Source organism: Coregonus clupeaformis, unplaced genomic scaffold (genome assembly GCF_020615455.1).
Source record: "Coregonus clupeaformis isolate EN_2021a unplaced genomic scaffold, ASM2061545v1 scaf1549, whole genome shotgun sequence".
Classification (NCBI taxonomy): Eukaryota; Metazoa; Chordata; class Actinopteri; order Salmoniformes; family Salmonidae; genus Coregonus; species Coregonus clupeaformis.
In genome coordinates this window covers 55,001-78,149 of record NW_025535003.1, presented here as the reverse complement: position 1 = coordinate 78,149, position 23,149 = coordinate 55,001, and the positions used below count along the sequence as shown (strand labels likewise).

Sequence of the window (23,149 nt, the reverse complement as noted above, 5' to 3'; positions counted from 1 at the left end):
TCATTTTCTCGAAATCTAAAGGTACAATCTAGAATCGAACCAATGTCTTAAGTGGTTGAACATGTTATTACTCAACTTGTGAAAGTGACAAACTGACACGTTTTAATTTTCGTCAAAAACAACTTTATATCGAAGGAGTGCCTTTGAATGGACGTCTTTGCTATTCAACGTCGCCATGACGTGACAAGTGTGATCGGGGATTTCTATTGGAGAAGCAGTTTTAGCCTATCTTAATACTGTACTGACTTTGTCATAGCTATCAAAGAGATTCATACCATTAGTGATTCAAATGTGTTAATTCAATGACCCAGACATCCTATCAAAGATATTACATTAGTGATTAAAATGTGTTAATTCAATGGCTTTTTTATGCACATGCAATTAAACATTTTGTTCTAAATATTGGTCTCATCCATACACATAGATATATAAAACATTCAAATGCTGTACAAAGCAATCTCAAATGTGATTTTTTTTTGTCTGTAGAGGTGACTTCCTCCAGAACTTAAGGAAGTGAGCGTTCACATACGCCATTTTGAGAAAACGTCCAGTCACAGCAGCGGGCAGACTGTGTGCATAGCTACTGGAGTCATCGTGCATCATGCGATATAGCTGTTTTTAATTAAATATTTGTATGTTTAAATACTGTTGCTATTGCAATTTGTAATATAGGTACACTAAACGTAACCAGTCATGTCCACGGAAGCAACCGCCGACCAGGTAGATCATTTCAGTTGTTTGTAGCGAACGGTTGCTAGTTAGCTACATTTTCACTCGTGTTGCATGATGGTTCACTACCTAGCTAGGCCTACACTCTAGATACCGTTTAATGTAGATTGGGAGCGCTTTCTACATAGTTACCATACATTCTTGACAATATTTTAGTGGAAATAGTTAACTAATCAATTACATTTCCCTTTTGAGAGATATCTGCGGCTAAGCTAATTACGTACTAGCTAGGTAACCTGCCAATGATTTTGGTCGTAAATTAATGGCAAACGGCTAACTAACGTCAACTAACTTGTATAGTATAGGTAACACAACCTGATATGGTCTGCGTGTGAAAGAACTTCATGCTAACACGACTAGTTATCGTGTGCTAGTTAGCGTTTGGCCTGTTGAGAATAAACACGCTAGTTAGTTAGCTTGCAAGCTAGCGTTAGCTACCTAGGTAAAATTACTGTTGAAGTTGGGCCGCGCTTTTTTGTTGCACTAGTTAGCTAACTAGTTAAAGCGTATGCAATGCGTGCACATTGTATTGCATTTCAACAGTTGAGCGCACCGTTCACTCAATAAGCTAGCTATGTCAGAAGTTGTGCAATTGTGTAACATGTTTACATGATTAGCTACCTACCTTAGTAGCTAGCTAGCTAACCACGTAAACAAGCAAGCACTGCCTCGTGTTTGCCTTTGTTTTACTCGCTTTTTTATGTGGCTAAAGAAAGTCCAAACTGTTAAGGAACAAGTGTAGTAGGTCTATTATAAACGAGCTCTTCTAAAATGTACTCTTAAAATTGTCTATAATATTGGCACACTGACTGATTTTCCCAAGCCACCTATTGTTGCAGTGTATGCATGTCTGTAACCCCAATCATCTTTTTACGTCTTGCAGGCAGCTGAGTATATCCCGGAGAAGGTTAAGAAAGCAGAGAAGAAGTTGGAAGAAAACCCATATGACCTTGACGCATGGAGCATTCTGATTCGAGAAGCACAGGTTTAGTGACTCAGGGTTGCTTCCTCTTACCTGGGGTAATCGATCGGGTCAAGGGAGGGAGAGGGTGGGGATCAACAGGGTGGTGGGTGGGGATCTAACAGAACAATTACAAATGTGTCATATAGGACTGTTTCAACTTGTTTGTCAACAAGTGTACATGTGAATGCATTCTACCCTTTTAGAACCAGCCTATAGACAAAGCAAGGAAGACATATGAACGACTTGTTGCCCAGTTCCCAAGCTCGGGCAGATTCTGGAAACTATTCATTGAAGCGGAGGTTAATATTTTATCAATTTCTCACAACTACGTGTGCATGGGTGTGCATATCCTAACAGGATCAACAATGTGACTTTCACACAACAAATAGGTCCACTTCATCTAAATTGTATATATTTTTTAAAGTACGAGGGGTTTAGGTTACAATCTTAACCATTTATTTTTCAGGAAGCAGACTGTATGTTCTTTGGTTAAAGAACATCTATTTTCTACGTCTTTAAATGGGGTTAGGTGCATTTGTTGCATGTTTGATCTGCAACAGCATTAAAACTTTTTAATGGTATTGGAGTGCTTTAGCCTTTTATTCACTTGTCGTGTCTATTTATTGCCTCCTGTGTCATTTCTTTGAGGTCATTTTTGTTTTTGATCATAAACCGTATGAGTGAATGTTGTGTCCAACTTAACACTTTTCCCAGCACAGGTGTGCCCCCCTACCCCCAACAGGCCATCTATGTTTACGTCCAAAGCTGTAATATTGTATATCCCCGTTTATATATAGGCTGACGTTCACCCTGGTTTTGACCCAGCAAAGAATCCACATTACGCCAATATGTCTTTAAAAGGATAGTTCACCCAAATTACAAACTTACATTGGTTTCCTTACCTTTTATTTCTGTGGGTGGTACCTGCTCCCATTCCTGCCTACTACCCTGACCAAGCAATAGTGCTTACATCTTAGATGAGCCTTAAACCCCCATCCATACGTAAGCTCAATCATTTAATTAGTATTCCATTAGTTTTAGACATACACATGGATGCTTGTAATCCACTTATTGTAGGGGGATAAAGTGGGTAAGTATGTGAGTTAAGAGCATGACTGACCAAGCCTCATTTTTATTATTGTGCCTTAATTGATGCCCGCTACACACAGCTCTGATCCCAACTAGTCTCTGGGCCCTGGGCTGTCTACAGCAGGTGAATGGAAGTCTGGGGGAGGAGAGCAGCTCATGTGTCCAGTTTAAAATCAAGCCCAAGCCTCACTTGTAGGTCTGAAGGGATTGAGTGGAAGTATGTGAACTGGTGATGCTCTGTGTAGCTCCCTTTTTACACCCACAGCTTCCTTTCAGATCTACAGGAGTTGACTAGTACAGGGTGTCCCATCTTGGTCCTGCAGTATGCAGGCTTTTGTTCCAGCCCAGTGCAAATACAGCTGATTCCATGGTGTTAAATAAGATGACAGTATTTTCTCCTGTTAATTGTGGCTACAGAATGTGACCCAGGTGTGGTGGTGCTGGACTAGAGGGGAAAAGCCTGCAGACACTGCTGCCCTACAAGACTGGGATTGGACACCCCTTGTCTAAGAGTTGATTGATACCAGATTGGCTAATAGTCTCAAATGTTCAGACCGTCACCTTATTTGTAGGTGCATAGTGACTGGAATACAATCCTACTAAACCGTGGGGTATTTGCACCGTGCACATCCGTGAGGAGTTGGGCACATTGTTTTTGAGTCTAGAAGCTCTCCCATTCTATACACTGCTGCCCTAGTTAGAATGGCCTCATTCAACACCATTTAGCACAGCCTGTAGGTCATTCTGTAAAAGTTCAACCACCTGTTGACTTCATTTGTTTATAACTATGTACCATAGTTAAAGTTGGTCATTTGCATTAAAACTATCCTTTTTGTTTTACCCTTCCAGTTTGGATAGCCTTTGATTTATATCTAGACTGCAGTCAAATCGAGGTTGCCATATTCTTTTTTTAGCCCAGTTTCATTTGCCTCAACATAGTGAGTAACCTGGAAAAAAATTAACTAATTTTGTTAAGCTTTGGTTGTTTTGAGTTGAGTTCTTCTAACAGCAACCTGTCAAATAGTATGGTAGTTGCTGCCTTGTTCTTTGCTGCAGTAACATCAACATTCTAGTTTGGATCTAATTTATTAGTTTTGAGTCCCCCATCTTTTTTGCTAATGTGTAGAAAACGAATCATACGTTTGAATATCTGACCTTTTCCCACTAACCTTTCAAGAAAATAACGTGTGCTTGTGAAAGAGTTATACACTAACAATCCACTATTGGGAATTCAGGCGTTCACTTGTGTGAATTCACACATTGCAAGACACTAACATACAGGTGCAGCTTAGGGGACCATTGTCTTGGTTCTGGGTCAGATTTGACTTTTTGTGGCACATTTCACACTTACGTTGTGCTTTTTGTGTTCGTTTCAATACAGTTTCACTCACCTTGGGGAACTCTCAAGCGGTTGGTCTGTGCATGCACAAGCATAAGGAAATGCATAACTTGCGTTGTACTCAATTTGACTGTACCCTGCGGTTTGTTGAGAAAGTGATTTTAAATTGCATACTGTTTAATAAAACAAATGACCAGAACTCTGTACTGTGACTTATTGCATCTTTTCTTTATGGTGTTGATGGTTACTGCAGTCCAGTTAACAACCTCCTCCTTTCCCCATAACTAATCCCATTTTAAAGTAAGCATTAGGCATGGCCCTCTGATTATCCCACAGAAATTGCCCGTCACCTTCCTAGTTCATAGTAAATTCAGTTTTTTGTTGGCTGCTGAATGCGTGTTAGGTAGTAGGCCTAGTGATGGTGTGCTTGTAAAGTGAATGCTTATTTGGTAGCGAACTTATGGTAGCATGGAGAACTGGAATAGTGTTTAATGTTGTGGAAGCTATTTTTATGGATATGTTACAAATGTGCATAAGGAAGTATTCCTGTGTTGATGGGCTTGCTCTTGGGTTTTTAAGCCTGGGTCTTTCAAGTAGCCTAGATAGTTGTGACATCCTGATAAAAGGCCATATTACTAATATAATGTATTTTATTTGGTTGATGTGATTTAGATAATCATCTTAGACAAAATTGGATGGATTGATATTTATTTAATTCCCCACCCGACTGGTTTGCCTGCACCGAAATAGAACAGAAGTGCTTTAGTCAACTGTCTCTTTTGTAGTGTCTTCAGGTCTGGTTCTCATGTAGCTGCTATAACAACCTTGAGTGAGACGCTCAAACTATTGGTAGTGAGTGCTAAAGCCATGGGGTGCTGTAGATGCATGCAATGACAATGTATGCTGGCTACAGATTGTGTGTGTCTGCCCTGGAGGTGAGATTTTTTCGATATAGCCTACCTAAAGCTATGTCACTGTCACATGGATGTACTTTTCTAAGCATGCAGCTGTCAAGGCTGGGGTTACATTTTCTGTGTGCTATTTTTATGTTGATTTTATCTCAAGTTGATTTACCTCAATAAATCATTGGTAATAAACAATTTTGTTTCATGTTGTGTCTGTGTAAAACTAGTGTTATTTGTCATGTTTATCACTACAATGCCATAGTCGCCATTGGCTATAGTCGCCACAGGCCAAGTTCTCTCTTTAGGATCTGACTCTTTGAACAAATGTGAAATTATTCATTGTGATCTTGCAATGATACCTCCCACCTCTAGATGTATACATATTGAATTAGTTATTTTCTTGCACTGAGTATTGTTAATCTTGAAAAAGTACTTCTGTTAATCTTGAAAAAGTACTTCTGTTCAAGCTTTATGCTGCTAGGCCTAGGCTATGTTTAACATTGACAGATTATTTGATAGCCCCTCTAATCAGTGATTGTCTTAAGTGGCTTTCACAACAATAAGCTGAAAGCCAACCTGTGGGCTTAGTGACATTCCGCTGTATTGCTCTTAGAATGGATGAAGGAAAGAAGCAGATTTAGAATTATCGGGGCAGGATTCATTCCAAGTTCAACTGTATTCTCCCATTCAAACACCTGAATGTTTCTTGTTACTGTGTTTTGTCGTCATATTTTTAGGAGCTACTAGCCTTGCAGTTGCAACAACAGAAGGCCTACAGTACAGTACATGCAGCTAGGCTGCATTGGGCGCCCTGGGCCTGACACACAAACAGGCCTTTTGTCAGGGCCAGGCCAACCGGTAGCGCCAGTAAAGCTTGGTGTTTCTCATTCTGCTTTGCTGACACTGGTCTATGCTGGCAGGCCTGTGTAGAGGGAGGATTGGAACTCCACAGGGCTTGGAATAGGGACAGAACGGATTGAGGACTCCCTCTCCCACCAAACATCAGCTGCCTGACGGTGTGGAGCCTCTTTCCTGCCACTGTCAGTCAAAGAGTCACCTTGATGCCTGGCCAGGCTGACAGTCAGTAACGTGTTTAGTGATTGGCACGAGTGTGGTCTTTTCCAGTGTAGCGAAGGGGCTAATATACGATTGCTTTTTATATGCTGATGAAAATGTTTTTATTTAGCTTGTTTTTCTAAGGCTACAGTTTATTGGGAAGGGTGGGTATTCACAGATTCCTTCACAGCCCTTTTCTTTACCCCATGGAACAATATGTCTAGACATCAAAACTCATTTTTTCTTACAACTGGCTGATCATGTGACTCATGTATGGTCCATGATGTACAATGAGAATAAATCCCTTATCTTACAAAATTGATCTTGAAATGGTCTTTCTTGTGTGAAATTCACTTTGTTGATCTGAAAGGGACTGTGTGTGTGTGTAAGAGGGAGTTTGCATGCATGCATGTTTGTCCATATATACAATGGAAACACCTGCCTGTTGAATTAACACTTCGTTTACACTCTGTCCACAGATCAAGGCAAAAAACTATGACAAGGTAGAAAAGGTGAGTGCAAATCATACCAAAGTCCCCTCCCATTGGCCTTACAGGAGACTGAGACTGCCATGGTTGGTTGATTCTGAGGGAGGGTCCACCTCCCTGTCACTGGATGGAAACCAACATGGTTCTGACTCATCCAGTGTTGCCCTTAACAACTGAAAAAGCCATTTAAGTCACCACTGTAATACACCAATGATCAAGCCAAACCCATAAAATGTAGCTGCATGCTTTACAGCAGTACAACAGAAAATCTACAATTCACAAGAGTGGCAAATGATTGTTTATTGCCACTTGTTTAAGTCACAGGCAACACTAAACACTTAGCAGCATAAACTATTCCATCTGATGCAGATGTTTTTACTGTGTTGTTGCTGTCTGTTATCCATCACCTGAAACTGAAGGGAAAAGTAGTTCTCTCGTTTTCACCACGGGTAGGTTGTCTTTAACAGCAGCAGCGTGTTGCAAAGCCCTTGTGTACACTGCTGTTTATATCTCCAGCCGTGGTAGTGTGGCTGCTGTCTGTCAGTGAGCTGTGTTCTGCTGGTTCTCCTGCCTGGGTAGGCATTAGGTCACTATCCATTAGGCAGCCCTCCATAGAGGGAATCCACTACTTCCCCTTTTATACACAGAAACACACACACTACAAATCACCTAGCATGTCTATTTCTCAGTGCCCAACAGTATGACAGTTGTGAATGATTGAGTGCACTCTCTGTCTGAAGCATTACTTTTCAGTAGACTGATATGTTTTTCAATACTTGAAACGTGTCCCTTCCCTCCTGCTGTAGTTGTTTCAGAGATGTCTGATGAAAGTGCTGCACATCGACCTGTGGAAATGCTACCTCTCCTACGTCCGAGAGACCAAAGGAAAGCTACCCAGCTACAAGTAGGTTCACCTATTACCCAGGAAAGGAATTGGAGGGGGACAGAGTGTGAGGGCCAGGGGCTCTTGGTGTTGTGCTCACACACCATCTTAACCATTCAGCAATGCATTTCACAGTGATAACGCAACACCCTATTTTGACAAATGTTCCCAGTGCATGTCTTGATATTGTGATGTAACACAAGTCCTAACCCAGCCCTGCTTGGCCATTACCAGAGAGAAGATGGCGCAGGCGTATGACTTTGCGCTGGATAAAATCGGCATGGAGATCATGTCCTACCAGGTAAATCAAAGCATATTGGCAATTAAATGTTCTAAAATGAGTTAGTAAAAAATTTGCAATCTGGTAGGCTGAAATGGGGTTCCAAGCCATGACCTCTAATTCTTCTGCTCTCCCCTCAGATATGGGTGGACTACATCAACTTCCTCAAAGGAGTGTAAGTACTACTCTTCACACAATACTTAGTTTTTCCATTAAAAAGTACGTACTTCAAGGAAAAGTCCCTCATTCCCTACCCTTGTGTCCTTCCAGTGAGGCTGTTGGTTCGTACGCTGAGAACCAGAGAATCACGGCGGTGCGCAGGGTCTACCAGAGGGGCTGTGTGAACCCCATGATCAACATCGAGCAGCTCTGGAGAGACTACAGCAAGTATGAGGAGGTAAGACCAATGACCTGTGACCCCTATGGAGGGCTGAATAATGAACCCCATGGGGGGGTAGCAGAACATTGCTTTTATGTGCCATTGATATATATCATCTGTCAGTGGTACTAAGAAGCCTGGTATTGTACAAACAGGGCATCAACGTACATCTGGCCAAGAAGATGATTGAGGACCGCAGCAGAGACTACATGAACGCTAGGAGAGTGGCCAAGGTAAGGTACTCACAAACACACTATGAGGAGGGAAACTGATGCATACTGTCTGGTAAACCATGAATGATTGTGAGCTGATGTTGTCTCTTCAGGAATATGAGACTGTGATGAAGGGTCTGGATAGGAACGCCCCCTCGGTGCCCCCTCAGAACTCCCCCCAAGAGTCGGTGCAGGTAGAGATGTGGAAGAAGTACATCCAATGGGAGAAGAGCAACCCGCTACGCACGGAGGACCAGACACTCATCACTAAGAGAGGTGTGTGTGTGGTGGGGGGGGGCACAGTGATTCCTATAGCTGAGGGTGTTGTGTGTGTGAACCTGATATAGCATGCCATCACTGATATTACAGGCACAGTAAAGTTGATACATATCCAGTGTTGCGTCGAGGTTTTGCTAGCATTGCAGCCCTAACTTAGTAATTGTGCTCCGTGTTGCAGTGATGTTTGCCTATGAGCAGTGTCTGCTGGTGCTGGGTCATCACCCTGACGTGTGGTATGAGGCTGCCCAGTATCTGGACCAGTCCAGTAAACTACTGGCAGAGAAGGGGGTAAGCAAGGCCACTGATGACACAATGTATCCTAATGGGAACTGGGTTTCCTCCACGTTTGTTATTTTAGACCTTACTGGTATATGGTTTTTAAATGCCAAACTTCTCCTTGAACTCTTTCTTCCTCTCCTCAGGACATGAACAACTCTAAGGTGTTCAGTGACGAGGCAGCTAACATCTACGAGCGCGCCATCGGAACTCTACTGAAGAAGAACATGTTGCTGTACTTTTCATTCGCTGACTATGAGGAGGTGAGCTGCACAAACACCAATCATCTGTCACGGACCACTTGCCAAAACAAAACATGAGGTCGTAATATGAAGATGTCAAAGTTGCCAAGGAAATGTATAATGCTTCTACAGCTGCATTGCTTGCTGTTTGGGGTTTTAGGCTGGGTTTCTGTATAGCACTTTGTGACATCTGTTGATGTAAAAAGGGCTTTATAGAAAAATTGATATAATTGACTGTCATCCATAAGTGATTAGTGTATCTCTTACTGCAGACTTATTCATTTGTCTCGTCTAATTCCTATTAAGATTATTTGATTTGATTATTCCGGAGCAATCCTACTGTCTTGTTGAGTTAAGTGGTGGAGTGGAGTGTGAGCCAGTAAATGAATGTTGAATAGAGGTCCAGGAAATGTTTGACAGGCATTTAATTGATGAATGAGCGAACCCACATCTCTCCTCTTGTCAGAGTCGAATGAAGCATGAAAAGGTCCACAGCATCTACAACCGTCTGCTGGCCATCGAGGACATCGACCCCACCCTGGTCTACATCCAGTACATGAAGTTTGGCAGGCGGGCCGAGGGCATCAAGTCGGGCCGCATCATCTTCAAGAAGGCCCGGGAGGACATGCGCACGCGTCACCACGTCTACGTGACTGCAGCACTGATGGAGTACTACTGCAGTAAGGTAGGTGGACTGTACATAGGCTACGGCCACACACACATTTTGGGTCTGAAAATTCCGTATTGAGCCAATGGTTGTTCCAATGGGAGGGAGTCATCCTTTGACGGATGATGGACAACCGAAAACAGTTGACTTGAAAATAACTTTTGACAGACAATTGATTAATGCATATACGATTTCATCCGCGTTGGTGTGTCTGCGGCCTTAGACTTAAACACGTGCCAAGAGTGGAACGTTGAGAGAGAATATAAGGGGGAACATTCTGTTTCTCAGTGTTTGACTATAAGGGGGAAAATTCTGTTTCTCAGTGTTTGACTGGTCTTCCGTTACCTTCCCTCACAGGACAAATCAGTGGCCTTTAAGATATTTGAGCTGGGTTTGAAGAAATATGGAGACATTCCAGAGTATATACTTGCATACATCGATTACCTCTCACACCTTAATGGTAAGTGACAAGTGATGGATTCATTTATTGAGACTGTCATTCACCCTCTTGTGTAACAATAAAACAACCATGGGTAGTTGCCATGGCAACAGTCCTTGAGATTGTATAGTTGTTAAGCGATGGTGTTGGAAGGCTACAGAGGATCCATTATCAGTCTTTGTTAAGCATGCTGATTCTATTCTCTCTATGACATAAACCCAGTGACATCCTCTATCAAAAGTAAATAGAGAACCATCCATAGACGATGCAATTACTGGTATAGTCAAACTAGATAAAACCCAGGCAGAGGCAGTCTATAGACGCTGGTGTTTTTGTTTATTTCATTGACGTATATAGATATGGGGTTGTTGTGCTGTAAGTTAGGAGAGGGAGGCTGAGGCATTATCTGTAACATAATGGTAGATTAATGAGTTTGAATGCCTCTTCTCTCTCTCTCTCTCTCTCTCTCTCTCTCTCTCTCTCTCTCTCTCTCTCTCTCTCTCTCTCTCTCTCTCTCTCTCTCTCCCCCTCTCTCTCGCTCTCTCTTCCCCCTCTCTCTCTCTCTCTCTCTCTTCCCCCCTCTCTCTCTCTCTCCCCCCCCTCTCTCTCTCTCCCTCTCTCCCCCCCTCTCTCTCTCTCCCTCTCTCCCCCCCTCTCTCTCTCTCTCTCTTCCCCCCTCTCTCTCTTCCCCCCTCTCTCTCTTCCCCCCTCTCTCTCTTCCCCCCTCTCTCTCTTCCCCCCCTCTCTCTCTTCCCCCCTCTCTCTCTTCCCCCTCTCTCTCTTCCCCCCTCTCTCTCCCCCCTCTCTCTCTCCCCCCCTCTCTCTCTCTCTCTCTCTTCCTCTCTCTCCCTCTCTTCCCCCCCCTCCAGAGGACAACAACACCAGAGTTCTGTTTGAGCGTGTTCTCACCTCGGGAAGCCTGTCGCCAGAGAAGTCTGGGTATGAGGAATTACATTCCTACAACACCCACATCAGATCTGTGTCTGTTATTGTGTTATTGACGGTCCTGTGTTTTTTATCAACACCTCTCCCTCAGTGAGATCTGGGCGCGTTTCTTGGCCTTTGAGAGTAACATCGGGGACCTTGCCAGTATCCTGAAGGTGGAGCGCCGGCGTTTCACGGCCTTCAAGGACGAGTACGAAGGCAAGGAGACAGCCCTGCTGGTGGACAGATACAAGTTCATGGACCTGTACCCCTGCTCCGCCAGCGAGCTCAAAGCCCTCGGATACAAGGTCTGTACAACTGGTAGTTTCTACAGTTACACAGAAAGATGATGCTGACTGCTATGGCCGCGTCATCTGTTAAGGGTTGAAGACTTCAATAGAAATCGATCAATGTCTATAAAACAAGTGGACCGTTTGTGTGTTTCTGTCTTGTTCAACTCTTCAATCGTGAGGGGAAAGGATAACTGTTTATAATTCTATGATGTTAACCTGTGTGTGTAGGACGTGTCCCGTGCCAAACTGGCGGCGTTGCTCCAGACGGAGACGGTGGTGACCCCATCTGCTCCCTCGCAAAAGGACGAGGCTGACCGCAAACCAGAGTATCCCAAACCTGACACCAACCAGATGATCCCCTACCAACCACGACACATGGCCCGTACGTACCTTTCCCCCTCCTCTACCCCTACCAGCCATGACACCTGACCTATAGGTACCTTTCCCCCTCCTCTACCCCTACCAGCCATGACACCTGACCTGTAGGTACCTTACCCCCTCCTCTACCCCTACCAGCCATGACACCTGACCTGTAGGTACCTTTCCCCCTCCTCTACCCCTACCAGCCATGACACCTGACCTGTAGGTACCTTACCCCCTCCTCTACCCCTACCAGCCATGACACCTGACCTGTAGGTACCTTACCCCCCTCCTCTACCCCTACCAGCCATGACACCTGACCTGTAGGTACCTTTCCCCCCTCCTCTACCCCTACCAGCCATGACACCTGACCTGTAGGTACCTTACCCCCTCCTCTACCCCTACCAGCCATGACACCTGACCTGTAGGTACCTTACCCCCTCCTCTACCCCTACCAGCCATGACACCTGACCTGTAGGTACCTTACCCCTCCTCTACCCCTACCAGCCATGACACCTGACCTGTAGGTACCTTACCCCCTCCTCTACCCCTACCAGCCATGACACCTGACCTGTAGGTACCTTACCCCCCTCCTCTACCCCTACCAGCCATGACACCTGGCCTGTAGGTACCTTACCCCCTCCTCTACCCCTACCAGCCATGACACCTGACCTGTAGGTACCTTACCCCCTCCTCTACCCCTACCAGCCATGACACCTGACCTGTAGGTACCTTACCCCCTCCTCTACCCCTACCAGCCATGACACCTGGCCTGTAGGTACCTTACCCCCTCCTCTACCCCTACCAGCCATGACACCTGACCTGTAGGTACCTTACCCCCTCCCCCCTCTACCCTCCAACCAGCTCCTAGTATACCACCAAATGGTCTTAGTAGTGTCTCTAATCCTCAATCTGCCCTAAGTGATGTAGTGCAATAAGGTGTGTCTTGCCCAGAGTATGTGAGCGGATTGGAGATCCTGCTCATCGCTTACGGAGCCGGGATCCATGTCCTTTCCAACCGCTCTGCTAAAAACCGCTCCTTGCTCACAAGAAAAAAAACTGCCATTACAAATTTGCTGTATATTTTGAAGTATTGAACCCAAACCATATGATTTGAATGAAAAGTATTTTAATAAACAACAGGAAAAGGTGACTGTAAGAAGCACTCATCATTTCAAATAGGCTACATGTCATATTAAACAGCATATAAACACTCTAAATAGGTCAGGAGCCAGACAGGGAGCCTAAGAAGGAACGCAAATGAATTATTTAGGCTATTATTATTATTGTTGTTGTTATTATTATTATTATTTGCCTATTATAAAAATAAAGATTAAAGGCTATAGCCTACAAAGAAATACATTGTGAACATTTGTGAGTGCGACACACTAGGCTGGCATGAACATTAAGCGCTCAGCATTTAAACAACATTTCGTTGAATTAATTTATTATAGTCTATAAATTGACTTACTCATAATTAAATAAAAATGAAATTAAAAATGCCTCATTAGGCCTTTGAATTCATTTTTAGAAACAGGAGTTTGGCCAGAGTCTGTGGCTTCAGGATCATGTGATGCTGCTGGGAGAGCAGGTCTGCAGCGGAGAATACCCTCTCCACGCTTGCAGAGCCACTGGGGATGCTAACCACCCTTCAAGTAGTTTTATTTGTTTATCTATTGGTAGGCCTAAAGGTTTTTAGGTAAAATAGCCCAATCAAAACGGAAAGCTCCTTGAAAGAGGTAATATGCCAGGCCTATTGGGCCAAAATCAACCATGGCCTGTTGTATAGAACGAAAAGTAATGAAACTTTTAAGAGATCTGTTTTTTTGTTGCTACAATGACACACTTAGCTAGCTACCCACCTCATTGCTTTCTGTTAGCACGTAGAACATATCATGCTTTCAGGATACGTGTCTTTTCACATTCCACAATGATTCTTGTGGACACCACATCACCACCCTCCCTCTCTTGCTCTTGGTCCTTCACATCTTTGTATGTCACCTTGATTTTGCACCTCTGTGTTTTAACAGTTTCTTAATGAAAAGACTGGCTAAACAATGTAAGCCGCTATCACACCCAGATCAGATCAATCCAGAGACTGGCTAATCTAAGTGTCTTTAAACTGCCCTATATTTGTCTTAACTTAATAGATTCTGGGAGAGCATCTAAAGCAAAAAGTAAACGTGATGGCTAGTGTGTTGAGAGGGACTATAGCAGCACACAAGTAGCCTACAAATGCATTCTGGGCCGGGCATGCCCTGAGCTCATGACGTGAGCGCAACTGGAGCGAAATTGGAGCGGGTGAGAAGGCCGACGCTCCAGCCTCTAGTCAAATTGGGCACAGTCCGCTCCACACCAGCTTCGCTCACATACTCTGGTCTCTCCCCACAGCTCCAGGACTGCACCCTGTTCCAGGAGGGGTGTTCCCGGTCCCCCCGGCCGCAGTCATCCTGATGAAGCTACTGCCTCCACCCACCTGCTTCGTGGTCAGTACCAACACCCCACCACTCACTATTGGTGATATCACAGTGCCAACACCCCACCACTCACTATTGGTGATATCACAGTGCCAACACCCCACCACTCACTATTGGTGATATCACAGTGCCAACACCCCACCACTCACTATTGGTGATATCACAGTGCCAACACCCCACCACTCACTATTGGTGATATCACAGTGCCAACACCCCACCATTCACTATTGGTGATATCACAGTGCCAACACTCCACCACTCACTATTGGTGATATCACAGTGCCAACACCCCACCATTCACTATTGGTGATATCACAATGCCAACACCCCACCATTCACTATTGGTGATATCACAGTGCCAACACCCCACTACTCACTGTTGGCGATATCACAGTGCCAACACCCCACCATTCACTATTGGTGATATCACAGTGCCAACACCCCACCGTTCACTGTTAGTGATATCATGTGGTTGTGTTGTACTGATGTTGTGGTGTTGTGTTTCTACAGGGGCCCTTTGTGCAGGTGGATGAACTGATGGAGAGCTTCAGGAGATGTACACTACCAGAGAGTAAGTAACTTTGAAACTGTCAGAAATCACCAGCTCCTCTTTTAAACGTTCCTTTGCCTGAATAGCACAATATTAATATCTCCCTCCCTCCCTCTCTCTCAGCTGTAGACGCAGCAGTAGAGTTGATAACAGGCAGGCAGCCTGATGCCGGCGGAGAAGGGAACGGCTCCATGGAGAACCATGCCATGGCCAAGTCACTGAAGAGACCCAACGCAGACTCTGATGAAGAGGAGGACAAGGGCGCTGTGGCGCCACCCGTTCACGACATCTACCGCGCTCGCCAGCAGAAGAGGATCCGGTGAACACTCACTCACACACGCACACTTGGGATGGACTCTGTACAGGAATGTAAACCCGTTACGTCGACCTTTTAGGGCAAATGGACTCGTCTGAAGTTTGTCTGGAAGGTTCTTTCTATCCAACCATCGTTGGTCCCTCTACACACACGTGTTTAATGTTTTTTTGTTCTTGGTGTTTTTTTAACAGTTTTATTTTTTAAAGCTGGGTGACTAATACTGTACAAAGTTTTTAATTCAACCCTTAATTTGACACTCAGCTGTTTGGCCTTGTGAGCTCTGGTGATGGACAAATGGAATCAACTTGTTTTTCTAGTCAAATTGAGAGAAAGCATTTCCTTCCAATACAAACGGGAGAAAACAACCAAAACAAAACTGCCTCCTGTCTTTTGTTTTACTGAAATTATGACTTTTGTTCTCTTAGATTATCTTAATATTATTTCAAGGTCAATCATGTTTTGAGGGGTAAAAGTCTACAGTAAACCACTTTGGCCATGCATATTTAATAGTCACCACTAGGGTTCAGCATGGAGCTGTCTAGACCAGAGATTTCCAGCTGTGTGTGTGTGTATCAATGCATCAGCAGTGAAGCCTGATGAGACCAGTCTCCGTCTATCTAATCATATTCCCTGCCTTGATGCTGGGACCTGCTCAGTACCAGACCATCATAAGACCTCCCACCTGTCTGTTAGGGCTTCTGGTCACCTCCACCAGCCTGTTATTAACTTAGTAACCATGGCTGTGATCTACGTACGAGTACAATGTAGGCCGCTATCACACCCAGATCAGATCAATCCAGAGACTGGCTAATCTAAGTGTCTTTAAACTGCCCTATATTTGTCTTAACTTAATAGATTCTGGGAGAGCATCTAAAGCAAAAAGTAAACGTGATGGCTAGTGTGTTGAGAGGGGACAAGTTGGTCAGTGAGTTTAAAAATAGTATATTCTTCCTTCCGGTCCAAATCCCCACTGACCGCATTCCTTAAGGGCGTGTGAGAGATGATGTAAATAATGACAAGTGGAGAGGGGACTGATAAATACCTGCTATTTCCTGTTTACACAACCTCACAATTTATATTATGTAACACTCCGATATGGACGGTAAACTAGCCAATCAAAAAGTGTTGTTGAATGTAGCTGTGTGTATTGGTGCATTTCACATGGATACATACTAGAATACATTGTTTACTGGTACATTGGCTGTACTGTCAGGCTGTACTCTAGTCATGTGGTTTGGAGGAGAGGTGATTTTTAATGTGACCAAGGACACGAAGACTCACTCAATAACATGCTTCCTAGAGGAAATCTACCTGCTGTTCATTAAAACAGGGTTACATCAATATTTATCCACCTTGCACACAATAGTGTCCACTACGGCTGATAATCAACTGAGACGGTGTTGTTTGGTAGTTCACTTACCCTAGGCTCTATTGAACCTATTCACACTGACTGTCCTCTGAAGGAGAGGTACCATAACAGATCATAACACTAACAATGTGCCCTCCACACCATGTTGTTGTCATATTATCTGGACCTGAAACCTAGCCCCAAGTCAATCAACCCTTTACCAGACACCTACTGTAGCCCCAAGTCAATCAACCCTTTACCAGACACCTACTGTAGCCCCAAGTCAATCAACCCTTTACCAGACACCTACTGTAGCCCCAAGTCAATCAACCCTTTACCAGACACCTACTGTAGCCCCAAGTCAATCAACCCTTTACCAGACACCTACTGTAGCCCCAAGTCAATCAACCCTTTACCAGACACCTACTGTAGCCCCAAGTCAATCAATTGCAGATAAAAGCAGACTGCACTATTGGTTCACTCAAACACTACACTGAGGAACACCTTCCTAATATTGAGGTGCAATATATTGAGTTCCACCCCCGTTTTGCCCTCAGAACAGCTTCAAGTTGTTGGGGCATGGACTCTACAAGGTGTCGAAAGCTTTCCACAGAGATGCTGGCCCATGTTGACTCCAATGCTTCCCACAGTTGTCTCAAATTGGCTGGATGTCCTTTGGGTGGTGGACCATTCTTAATACATACGGGAAACTGACGAATGTTGCAGTTCTTTACACACTCAAACCGGTGCGCCAGTGTAACTGGTGTGAAATGGCTAGCTAGTTAGCGGTGCGCACTAGTAGCGTTTCAATCGGTGACGTCACTTGCTCTGAGACCTTGAAGTAGTTGTTTCCCTTGCTCTGCAAGGGCCGCAGCTTTTGTGGAGCGACGGGTAACGGTGCTTCGAGGGTGACTGTTGTCGACGTGTGCAGAGGGTCCCTGGTTCAAGCCCAGGTAGGGGCGAGGAGAGGGACGGAAGCAATACTGTTACACCTGGCACCTACTACCATACCCCATTTGAAGGCACTTCAATATTTTGTCTTGCCCATTCCCCCTCTGAATGGTACACACACAATCCATGTCTCAAGGATTAAAAATCCTTCTTTAACCTGTCGTCTCCCCTTCATCTACACTGATTGAAGTGGATTTAACAAGCGACATCACTAAGGGATCAGAGCGTTCACCTGGTCAGTCTGTGTCATGGAAAGAGCAGGTGTTCCTAATGTTTTGTATACTCAGTGTATATACGGTATACGGTAGGTTAGTGGTAGGGAGTTATTACAGGTGTTTCAATGGTTTTCTCTCTCAGACAGACGGGCATCAGACAGACAGGCAGGCAGACAGAGGTTGTCCGCCTCTCTCCTCCTCCCTCCCTCTCTCTCCTCTCTCCTCCTCTCCTCTCTCTCCTCCACTCCTCCACCCCTCCTTCTCCTTTACTCCTCTCTCTCCTCCACTCCTCTCTCTCCTCCACTCCTCTCTCTCCTTCACTCCTCTCTCTCCTTCACTCCTCTCTCTCCTCCACTCCTCTCTCTCCTTCACTCCTCCCTTTCCTCCACCCCTCTCTCTCCTCCACTCCTCTCTCTCCTCCACTCCTCTCTCTCCTCCACCCCTCTCTCTCCTCCACTCCTCCCTTTCCTCCACTCCTCCTTCTCCTTCACTCCTCCACTCCTCTCTCTCCTCCACTCCTTTCTCCTCCACTCCTCTCTCTCCTCCACTCCTCTCTCTCCTCCACCCCTCTCTCCTCCACTCCTCTCTCTCCTCCACTCCTCTCTCCTCCACTCCTCTCTCTCCTCCACTCCTCTCTCCTCCACTCCTCTCTCTCCTCCACTCCTCTCTCCTCCACTCCTCTCTCTCCTCCACCCCTCTCTCCTCCACTACTCCACTCCTCTCTCTCCTCCACTCTTCCACTCCTCTCTCTCCTCCACTCCTCTCTCTCCTCCACCCCTCCTTCTCCTTCACTCCTCTCTCTCCTCCACTCCTCTCTCTCCTCCACTCCTCTCTCTCCTCCACTCCTCTCTCTCCTCCACCCCTCTCTCTCCTCCACTCCTCCCTTTCCTCCACTCCTCCTTCTCCTTCACTCCTCCACTCCTCTCTCTCCTCCACTCCTTTCTCCTCCACTCCTTTCTCCTCCACTCCTCTCTCTCCTCCACTCCTCTCTCTCCTCCACTCCTCTCTCTCCTCCACCCCTCTCTCCTCCACTCCTCTCTCTCCTCCACCCCCTCTCTCTCCTCCACTCCTCTCTCCTCCACTCCTCTCTCCTCCACTCCTCCCTTTCCTCCACTCCTCTCTCTCCTCCACCCCTCTCTCCTCCACTCCTCCACTCCTCTCTCTCCTCCACTCTTCCACTCCTCTCTCTCCTCCACTCCTCTCTCTCCTCCACTCCTCTCTCTCCTCCACTCCTCTCTCTCCTCCACTCCTCCCTTTCCTCCACTCCTCCTTCTCCTCCACTCCTCTCTCTCCTCCATTCCTCTCTCTCCTCCAATCCTCTCTCTCCTCCACTCCTCTCTCTAGTCTACATCCTTTCCTTTCCTTTTGAAGCGACTGCTAATTAGTCAACAGAACAGAAGTGTCTGTAGGAGTCCAGTCTCAAACTCAAACAGGACTTTAGATCCTATATCAGGATGTGCTGTGTAACCCGGGTGTCAAACACTGTAGGTACTGTATGTCTCTGCTGTCTATTCAGACCCTTATATCAACTGGATTGTTATGCAGCATTCAGTATCCTAGCAGTTACTAAACTGTTAGTTGGGACCCACTTATGGGTCACGGGATGACTACGAACATTTTTAGTTCCATTCATTTGTAGCTAGTTAATTCTTTAAAATTGGCCAAAAGAGCTTATTCCAACATCAATGTGTGGAATTCAGTAGCTTTATCAAGAGGGTATGAGACTAGGCTTTTTCCCCTGCTACTAATCAGACATGTCTCTAAACCTGAATATGACTCAAGTCAAAACTGGCAACAAGATTCTGTAGTGGACTTTGAAGTATGTTTAATTTTCTAAATGTGAAGTGTTGTTGGGGTATGACGGGCATCTGTCTTGTCTGCAGCTGTGAATGGACAAGAGCATCCTTTAAGAAACCCTGAGTACTGTCTGTGAACGGACAAGAGCATCCTTTAAGAAACCCTGAGTACTGTCTGTGAACGGACAAGAGCATCATTTAAGAAACCCTGAGTACTGTCTGTGAAAGGACAAGAGCATCCTTTATGAAACCCTGAGTACTGTCTGTGAAAGAACAAGAGCATCCTTTATGAAACCCTGAGTATGTGTGAACAGACGAGCATCCTTTAAGAAACCCTGAATACTGTCTGTGAATGGACAACAGCATCCTTTGAGAAACCCTGAGTACTGTGTGGGCTGGGAAGGTCTTGTCAGATTCTTCACTTCACTAGAAACACTGATGGGCACGAACATTATATATATCCTTTCCTCGAAATCTGGTGAATGTCCAATTTATAAAAGTAATATTTCAACTGGAGTTAACACAAGCATTGGTAAATTAACCTAAATGAATACTGTGTGGACTGGGAATATCTTGTCAGATTCCTAATTTCACTAAGAATACTGATGACACAGACATTTTGAAGTTTTCCTAGAACTCTGGGTAATGTCCAGTTCAGCAAGTAATATGTCTACATGTGTAAATATAGTTATTGGTAGCCTAAATGAACTTAGTGAGATGCAGTTAGGGACCCTGAAAACTGTGACAAGCACATTCCTGATCTAGTAGGCTAAACTAAGACATTAAGTCACATCAGTATCAGAGAACCTGTTAAACCAATTAGGCATAACTATACTGGTTGACAATCTTTCTCCTGAAGCCAAGTTGTTTTTGCCTTGACAAACAAGATATTGACGTAGCGTTGTGGAATGCAGGCTAAGAAGTCTGTCTTCATTGGGACGATATGCGATATGGAAACCCAGAGAATGAATGAATCTAGGTATGTAACTGTCAGCTGTTGAGTAACAATAGTCTCTCTATTACGGTAGGCGCTACTCTGTTGGTTGGCTACAGACACCAGAAAGACCCAGAGGGATGGTCCATATGAATTTCAATGACTGTTTACAACAGTGGGAAAATAAATAAGACTCAAACTTGGGGATTTCAAATTTCCTCCTGCCTGATCTCAATCTCCAGACATTGTTATACTTTAAATGATATTGTGTGAGCGAACCACATGACAGGGAGTGGACTAGACTGGATGGCCTCACGTCAGCCTATTCTGAAATCCTTCATCTTTATTACCCACACCATCTCCCTATTGCGTAACCACAGAGAAAGAATACATTCATTGAAACAGGATACGCAGAACTTCTTCTGACCTTCTCCCAAAGTGGCAGCAGACCCAGGGTTTTGTTGAGGAATATAACACTAGAAGCCATGTGCATCTGTCACACAATTAGAGTTCTCAATTACACTTTTTGTTCAGCCTGTTGCCATAGGAACCATAGAAATGTAAAATAATATGTATTATATTTTGACAGACACTTGTAGTCTCTAAATGGTGTATTTAAATGATATTTCTGGGAAGTTGTCTGGGACTGTAATTTTCTGAACTTATTTCTAAAAAAATTGTTGAATGTCCCAACTGCATTCGAAGAAAGGGCAAATGGGTTCATTTCCTTCTGAGACAATCTTTACTTCATAAGGCTGACATCCTTAGATTTTGAGCATGAAATTATATTATCAAAATGTCATCAGAGATGAATGGCCCTGTAACAGCCAAATGAAAGAGAATTCCACGTGAAATTATAAAACAATTCTCAAATTGTATTCAAGCTTTCACATTCATCTCTTCACATGAGCGAAGTAAATTAAATATATTTGTACACTGCATTTTTACAACATTTACACCACCTTTGTCTGTCTGTCTTTTCTTTTTACAAATAATACATTAGTTATTCACTTAAATATCACCTTAGTTAGCTATATATCATCACTTGACAATCTGCTTCCAAAGTACTGGACAAAGATCTCAGGATGCCCCTTGTAGAACTGTCCTAGCAAGCGTCTCTTCTCTTTGTTTGACAGTTTGGGGTTTTCGTGGATTGTCTTCAGTAGAGCCCATAATTCCTCTTTGGTAGTCTTCTGCTTGCTCTCCATGTACGCTTTTCCATTGACTCGCCTGCAATATGTAGAGCCTGAGTGAAGAGAAAGATAGAGAGGAAGAGGGAGAGGGCATTACGTCTTCATTCACCACAACAAACACACAGAAGGTAGGTGACGCTTTGTCAGATAACAGTATAGACAGACAGACAGACAGACAGACAGACAGACAGACAGACAGACAGACAGACAGACAGACAAACCAAACAGCTTCCAGAAGCTCACATACCTGTTAAGACTTGTGGGTCTTTCCCCTTCACAATGTTGGTCAGTCTATCGCTCACAAGCTTGTGCAACGACACTGGAATCTGAAAGGAGAGGATCAAATAAGTTAAACCATGTGATCAGGGCTGCTTTCATCTGTTTAATCTCACACACAGAACTCTGTGTTTACAAACTGTAGTCACTGTTTGAGCTCGACTCCAATATTAAAGCTATCAGAGATATGGCAGCTTGGCTAGGCTCTAGTGTTGCAATTCTCTATCGCGTCCTCTCTACCCTCATGCTGCTGAGATGTAGGCATTACACACTGAAAAAAAGGGTTCCAAAAGGGTTATTCGGCTGTCCCCATAGAACCCTTTTTGGTTCCAGGTAGAACCCTTTATGGTTCCAGGTAGAACCATTTTTGGTTCCAGGTAGAACCCTTTCGGGTTCCATGTAGAACCCTCTGTGGATAGGGTTCTACATTGAACCCAAAAGGGTTCTACCTGGAACCAAGAAGGGTTCTTCAAAGGGTTCTCCTATGGGGACATCCGAAGAACCCTTTTAGGTTCTAGATAGCACCTTTTTTTCTAAGAGTGTTAAGATCAGTGTCTTTCATGAAGTCCCATTCAAACTCCATCCCACTGTTTGAGTAGTAAACAGTCTATTAACAGATGGTGTCAAGAGCCTCAGTGCACTGACCCAGTGGTCTTTAGTCTATATAGTTTAGACACACGTGCAAAACATCATATTAATCACCCACCTACCCACACGCATGCACGTACATGCACACACACACACGGACACTCACGCCTACCCGTTCACCTATTCACACACACAGCGTCTGATAAAAGATTAGTGCACACACACCTTGAAGACGTCACAGTGGTTTTCCACCATAAACAGCACCAGTAGGTCAACCTTCCCCTTGGCCAGTCTCATGCTGTAGACGATGGCACTAGAGAAAGATCTCTTCACCGCCATCCGGTTCTCTATCTGGAAAACAACACAACGTTCACATCTACCTACATATATAGAGAGTGGCTGCTAGTAGATATGACCTCAGAGTAGTTTGGCACACACTCTCACACACACACACACACACACACACCTCTTTGTGCAGTTTGACCTCCTGTGGTTTGGCAGCGACGGCCATGAATCGCAGCAGTCTGCGTAGCTCCTCTTTACTGCGAGAGTCCTGTAGCTTCAGACACAGCTGTAGGGCCTCCAGAACCTGCTCCCTCTTCCCATTCACTATCGTCACACAGAGAGGACAGGATAGGTGTTAGCGCCCCTGGCAGGCTGGGAGGAATCACAGCTGTGTGAATTCATGAGAGAAATAGCTA

At 44.6% G+C, this 23,149-nt stretch overlaps 2 protein-coding genes across 4 annotated transcripts in view; one reads left to right on the top strand and one right to left on the bottom strand.

The window, feature by feature from the left end:
- The first annotated feature begins 523 nt into the window (after window positions 1-523).
- Window positions 524-15,523, top strand: cstf3 (cleavage stimulation factor, 3' pre-RNA, subunit 3). Its single transcript, XM_041859586.2, has 20 exons — window positions 524-720; window positions 1,613-1,714; window positions 1,897-1,992; window positions 6,562-6,594; window positions 7,377-7,474; window positions 7,688-7,754; window positions 7,874-7,908; window positions 8,004-8,130; window positions 8,268-8,345; window positions 8,438-8,600; window positions 8,782-8,891; window positions 9,026-9,142; window positions 9,588-9,806; window positions 10,146-10,248; window positions 11,097-11,166; window positions 11,264-11,459; window positions 11,673-11,826; window positions 14,196-14,290; window positions 14,792-14,852; window positions 14,955-15,523. The coding sequence occupies exons 1-20, from the start codon at window positions 694-696 to the stop codon at window positions 15,152-15,154; spliced, it is 2,151 nt and encodes a 716-aa protein (XP_041715520.1). The 5' UTR covers window positions 524-693; the 3' UTR covers window positions 15,155-15,523.
- Window positions 15,524-20,722: 5,199 nt separating this feature from the next.
- The window catches only part of depdc7a (DEP domain containing 7, paralog a), an 18,920-nt gene continuing 16,493 nt past the window's right edge, over window positions 20,723-23,149 (bottom strand). For all 3 annotated transcript variants that reach the window (XM_041859589.2, XM_041859587.2, XM_041859588.2), the window contains exons 6-9: window positions 22,915-23,057; window positions 22,674-22,799; window positions 21,832-21,910; window positions 20,723-21,637 (exon numbers count right to left, since the gene is read on the bottom strand). In XM_041859589.2, coding sequence (XP_041715523.2) covers window positions 21,423-21,637; window positions 21,832-21,910; window positions 22,674-22,799; window positions 22,915-23,057 — 563 coding nt within the window. In that variant the 3' untranslated portion in view covers window positions 20,723-21,422. The remainder of the gene's footprint in view (window positions 21,638-21,831; window positions 21,911-22,673; window positions 22,800-22,914; window positions 23,058-23,149) is intronic.